Source organism: Andrographis paniculata, unplaced genomic scaffold (genome assembly GCF_009805555.1).
Source record: "Andrographis paniculata isolate CXL003 unplaced genomic scaffold, ASM980555v1 Contig59END, whole genome shotgun sequence".
NCBI classification, from domain to species: Eukaryota; Viridiplantae; Streptophyta; class Magnoliopsida; order Lamiales; family Acanthaceae; genus Andrographis; species Andrographis paniculata.
In genome coordinates this window covers 647,682-654,391 of record NW_026137594.1, presented here as the reverse complement: position 1 = coordinate 654,391, position 6,710 = coordinate 647,682, and the positions used below count along the sequence as shown (strand labels likewise).

Genomic DNA, 6,710 nt, shown 5'->3' with positions numbered 1-6,710 from the left:
ATTTGTAATGTTAGGTAGATAGTACAATTACTAAAGAAAAAGAAATAAATACTTTGTCATGAGATAGATCAAAATAAAAAAAAAAATGAATAAATTATTAAAGGACGGAAGAATTATTTCGGATGTTGAAAATGTCCTCATGAATGAATATAGTCACATGTGTTGACATAAAAACTTCCGGAGCTAACATATATTAGCTATGCGACATTTATATTGCTAAATATTGACATAAATTTAAATTTATTAGTAAATATACAAAATTAGATTCACATAAATGTACTTATAACAATTTGACATTAACCAATTTTTTAATTTTTTAGTTTTTATTAATGTATGAATTTGTTAGCGGTATTTCAAGTGCACAATGAATAAAATCTCGAGTCTAGCTAAATAGACTATAAATATTAAATCTATATTCTATAAATAAAACTCATATTATATGGAGTATATTTTATTAAAACATAATTTTATAATACTTTAATGTATATCTTATAATTATATTAGTCATATATTATATAATAAATATATATTAATTAAAAAAATATTTCATCCAATGGAATTTTAACCTTCCACGCCCTTAGATATTGTCCCAAACTCAGATATTCACTTTCCAGTCTCCCACTCAATAAATAATGTAGCTTATGGCGCCTACAATATTAATAATTTTCCCTTTAAAGCTCCGGGATCCGAACTCCAACCCCTTTCCCTATTCCCGAAACTAGAACGCGGGAGCACCACTCCCTGGACCTTCCAACAACACAATTAATTATACACAACCTCCCCAAATTGCTTTCGGACATACCCATAGTTCCAAATTACCCATTACCAATACAGTATTTTAAAATTTTAAAAATAATAAAAATAAAAATGGGCCCACCCACCCACCAACCCTCTTTCATCCCACACATATAATACAATATAAATGGGAGGAGAGCCATGGAAGGATAGGGTTTGTACCAAATCCACTTAAAGAGTGTAAAATTTAAAATCCCATTGTACAAATTTTAATTTTTTTTTTTTTATAAAAAAAATGATTTTGGATATTCTACTCTTCTGTGTAATTCCACTCTCTTTTATTCTATTCTCCGTCGCGAAATTCCGCCGGAAACCTCTGCCGCCGGGGCCGCGGGGGTGGCCGGTGATCGGAAACATAGACATGATGGATAAGCTCACCCACCGCGGACTGGCGGCGGCGGCGGCGCAGTACGGCGGAATATTCCACCTCCGGATCGGATTCCTCCACATGGTGGCGATTTCGAGTCCGGACGCCGCCCGGCAAGTTCTTCAGGTTCAGGACAACATATTTTCAAACCGGCCGGCTAATATTGCCATTAAATACCTGACGTACGACCGGGCCGACATGGCGTTTGCGCATTACGGACCGTTCTGGCGGCAGATGCGGAAACTATGCGTCGTGAAGCTCTTCAGCCGGCGGCGAGCCGAGTCGTGGGACTCGGTTCGAGACGAGGTGGACCGGATGGTCCGAGTCGTCGCCACCAGCGCGGCCGGCGGCGCCGTCGATGTCGGGGAGCTTGTTTTTGGGCTTACGAGGAATATTATCTACCGCGCCGCCTTTGGATCGTGCTCCGGCGAGGGACAGGACGATTTTATTAAGATTCTCCAGGAATTCTCGAAGCTTTTTGGAGCCTTTAATGTCGCCGACTTTGTTCCGTGCCTAGGTTGGTTTCAGATTTATGTTTTTTTTTTTCATTAAATTTATATTTAATAAAAAATTATTTATTTATAACTTAAGAACTAATTAGTATTTTCTTTTATTTATTCAACTATTTTTCTTCAAAAAAATATGATCATCTTCTTAGACACAAAAATTTTAATGTAATCACTTAGTATCTCTATCCATCCGATTCTAGGGTTTCATTTACATTTTGCATATTAACTTTTTAATATTAATTATTATATCAACACATAATACAAAAAAAAAATTATACAAATAAAAAGTATTTTTAATATTAGATATAATGCCATAATAGGTAAATATGACCCTAAAGGCTGATGAAGAAAATATTTTTTTCTTTTACTAAAAATACTAACAAAATTTTTTTACACATTTATAAAAAATTGAAAGGAGTATAATAAGTTTATTATATTTTATATTTACTGTACTTTATATTAAAAAATATATATATATTTTTATTCATGTTAAGAAAAGAACATATTTTTAGTGGTCGGAAAAGTAAATATGTATTATTATGATTTATTAGATTAAATTTCTTTTGATTAAATTAGAAATAATATGCAATTTTGAAATTGTATTAAATGTAACAGGTTGGATGGATCCACAGGGATTCAATGCCCGTCTAGAGAAGGCGCGCGCTTCTCTGGACGGGTTTATCGACACCATCATCGACGATCATATGGCCAAGAAAAATATCGGCGGGGCGGAGAAAGAATCGGACATGGTGGATGAATTGCTGGCGTTCTATAGCGAGGAATCTAAGGTTTCAGATTCTGAGGATCTTCAGAATTCCATCAAACTTACGAGGAATAACATTAAGGCTATCATTATGGTAAGTAACAAAGAACCAATAGCTCAAAATCCTTTTATATTTTTCAATTTTTAATATTATATTAAAAATTCAAATTTAAATTTTTTTATCACATTAAATTTGCCTTAAATTCATATTTATTATCAGGTTTTCTTTTCTAACAACAAAAAATCAGCTTTTTATTTAAAATATTATTTATAATTAAAAATTATTCATGCTTTCTTGCCTGGTTGGTGTTTCGAACATAGAAAAGCATTACGAACCTTTTGGATCTTATATTTTTTTATTCAGTATATTTTTTTGCCACACAATCTATCCATTCATAAAATATACTATATTATAAAGGTATAATATTTGTTTGATTTTTTTGATTTAAAATTTAAGTTTTAATTTAATATTTTATATAAAAAAAGAATTATTTTTATTAAAAACAAACAAACAAACACAACCATAGCTTCTGAATAAAAACTGCAATTTTTAGCCCATAGGGTTTGTCTGGTTACCATTTAAGGCAATTTTTTTTTTTTTTAAATAACAATATATTATTACTATTTTTTTACAAAATACTATTATATTAAAATATAATATAGAAAATATTTTGTAGGCTCATATTTATTTTGAGCGGTCAGCAAAAAAAAAAAAAACAATTTGTTAGTTAGTGAGTCACCAATCGAATTAAATGTTCATTAATTACACGAAACTTCTAGCACATTATTGATTTACGCTACAGTTCTATAATAATGTAAAAAACCTAAAATTAGTTGTGCAATAAATTTTCAGAAAATTATTACCAATTTAAATTTGCTTCTTCTGCCCCCTTCCTTTCTTTCTTTCTTTCTTTCTTTTTTTTATTTTATTTTATTTTATTTTATTTTTATAATTATTATTTTTATTTAATATTTTGTTTTTGTCATCCCCATTTTCAGTTTGGTTGGAGATTTTATCTTATATTTTATTATTTTTTCTTTAAAAATATTAAATTTAAAAAATATTTTTGTTTTTTATAGTATAATAAATATCAAATCAACATATATTTATATTATATTATACAATTATTTAAATTTAACTTTTTAATATTCAAAATCCAAACCCTCTACCAAGCACATCTTAATTGTATTATTGGAGTATGTTTTAAGTTATATTTTTGTAAGTGTTTCAAAATTATAGAGATTTTTAAATACAATAAAAAATTAAATAAAAAAAAGTAAACATTTGATATAGTAATTTTTAAATAAAGAAATAAATATTTAATTGAATTTTTAAAAAATAGCGTTTGATAAAGGAGTAATACATAAAATAATTTATATATTTTTTTTAATTTTTAAAATAACATATCAAGAGGCCCCTCCAAAGATCATTACTATACGTAACCTTAATTTTATTAATTTTTTATTTTCTAAATTTGAGATAAAAAAAACTAAGAAAGAGTATAAGATGTTCTAAATTAAAAATATCAGTGAAAGAAACCTTAAACAAATTCAGTCGAGTCGATGCTCATTACTCAAGTATGTCTACATATTATATATACTAGTTTTAGCAACTCCGGGATCCCAACTCCCGGATCAGCCATATCTACGTATAACGCAAGCGTGACGTGAGCAGGACGTCATGTTCGGCGGCACAGAGACGGTGGCGTCGGCGATCGAGTGGGCGATGGCGGAGCTGATGAGAAGCCCGGAGGACCTGAAAAAGGTCCAGCAGGAGCTCGCCGACGTCGTAGGGCTCTGCCGGAAAGTTGAGGAGCCGGACTTCGAGAAGCTGACGTATCTCCGGTGCTGCCTCAAGGAGGTGCTCCGCCTCCACCCGCCGATTCCGCTCCTCCTCCACGAGACCGCCGAGGACGCCGTCGTCTCCGGCTACCGGATTCCGGCGGGGTCGCGCGTGATGATCAACGCCTGGGCGATCGGCCGGGACGCCGCCGCCTGGGACGACGCCGACAAATTCCAGCCGGCGAGGTTCCTCCGCGACGGCGTGCCGGACTTCAAAGGGAGCAATTTCGAGTTCATACCGTTCGGGTCGGGTCGGAGGTCCTGCCCGGGAATGCAATTGGGTCTTTTCGCGCTGGAGGTGGCGGTGGCGCACCTCCTCCACTGCTTCACGTGGGAGCTGCCGGACGGGATGAAGCCGGCGGAGATGGACATGGACGACGTCTTTGGGCTCACGGCGCCACGCGCCACCAGGCTCAGGGCGGTGCCGGCGCCCAGGCTGCTCTGCCCGCTTTACTGACGGCCGCCGGAGAAGATGCTCCGGCGGGGAATTGTTTGTTTGGGGACTTTTTTTTTATTATTATTATATATATTATACATATTTTGTGTGTTTTTTTTTTGGATTTTTGGTGGATTTTGGTAATGATGTGTATATTAGGGAGAATAAAAATTGAAAAGTGATTAATATTATGGAAAAATTAATAAGAAAAGGGATTGGAATTTGATCCATGTATTTTAAACTTTTTGTTTTCAGAAAAAATAAACAGTTTTTTCAACAATAATTGTGGTCTTTTGCTATGTCGTTTTAAATTTAATTTCAATTTGTTTTCAAGTTTGTCGTCATTATAATTTCTTATAAAAATATAATATTTTATTTCATATAATAAAATAAAATCAAACTAAAAAAGAACACAATATTGATTGTGTTCATTCAACAAATAATTTTTAATATATTTTTTTATTAAAACTATCAATAATATATATATTTATATATGTAGACAATATAGGGTGTGTTTGTTTGGAGATTTTTCCCTAAATACACTATTTATCTAATTTTTTTTTTCAAAAACATCAAATCAAATATTTATTTTTTATTTTTTATATTATACTAAAAATCAATTTTACATTAAAAACATCACATCAACACACACTTATTTATATCACATTATACAACTATTCAAATTCAAAATTTTTACTATTTAAATCTCAACTCAAAATTAAAACCCCCGAACAAACACCTTATGTATTTGTAAAAATGCTTTATGAAACCCACTATTTTCTTGATCAAATTTGAGATAGATACATATAAACATTTATTTATTTATAGTGTATGAAAATAAAATGGATATCAATCTAATAGTACTATTTAGTAGAAATAAAATAAAAATAAATGAAGTAGTGGATGTACGTCCTCTTCACATTTGGTGGGCTAATATTGTCAAATTTAATGAACTATTATTATTATTGAGTGTTTATTCCGAAAATGTTTCACCATGTGTCCAAATCAAATTTGGTGAATTTTGCCAAGGCCCTTTTCACCAAGTCCGTGTTTGATTGTAAATAAGAATGTGTAGTTAGAAATTTGATTTTAATTCTATTTAAGTAATGATATATTGTTTGATTATAAATTAAGCTATAATATAATATATATTTGATCAAAAATATATTTGAAATATTTTTAAAAAGTATACTTTACATTGAATATGAACATTATTTTGTAAATAATAAATTATATATAATACAAAAAATATATATATATATTATTAACATAGATTAGTTTATAAAAAAATACAAAATACAAAATTTATTTATTTATTTATGAGAGATGAAAATACGAGATTAGAAGTGAATTTCTATCTTAAAATTTTTGGAAAATAGTTTAATTAAAAAATTAAAATATATTATCAACTTGTATTCCAACTTCAAAACAAATGGATCCCAAAATTTGAAGGATAAGTGTGTTGTTTAATCATCTTGAAAAATATTAATTTAAACTCCCATTCACAAAATTAATCATTTTTCCAACTGATTATTATTTATATTTATATAGAAACATATTATTCTAACACTTCAATCATTTACTTACCATTTCCAGCACAATAATATTCACCACTTTCACCATTCTTGAAACTCAATAATGTCTGCCCTGAAACATATTAATCAATAAAAAAATAGTCTTGTTTATATACACACATCATATATATATATATATATATTTAAAAAATAAAATACTAATATCACTATTATTTTTTTTAATCATTTTTTTTTTTAATTTTAAAACTCTAAAATTTAAAAATCTCTATCAAATGAAACGCAATTCAATACTTTCAACTTCATCACATAAAGTGTACTTGTTTTATTTTAGGATAACTTGAAGATGGAATTTATAATGTAGGGTCAGTTTGCGAGTTGAAATGTTACAAATATGTTGCAGATTATTAAAATACTAGTCGTTTTTAAAAATAAATAAATAAAAAATAAAAATCCAACAATGGGT

The 6,710-nt window shown here is 30.4% G+C and overlaps 1 protein-coding gene across 1 annotated transcript; it reads left to right on the top strand.

The window, feature by feature from the left end:
• The first annotated feature begins 952 nt into the window (after positions 1-952).
• On the top strand, positions 953-4,936 carry LOC127258627 (cytochrome P450 84A1). The gene is made up of 3 exons (XM_051285554.1): positions 953-1,679; positions 2,287-2,528; positions 4,110-4,936. The coding sequence occupies exons 1-3, from the start codon at positions 1,031-1,033 to the stop codon at positions 4,731-4,733; spliced, it is 1,515 nt and encodes a 504-aa protein (XP_051141511.1). The 5' UTR covers positions 953-1,030; the 3' UTR covers positions 4,734-4,936.
• The last annotated feature ends 1,774 nt before the right edge of the window (positions 4,937-6,710 follow it).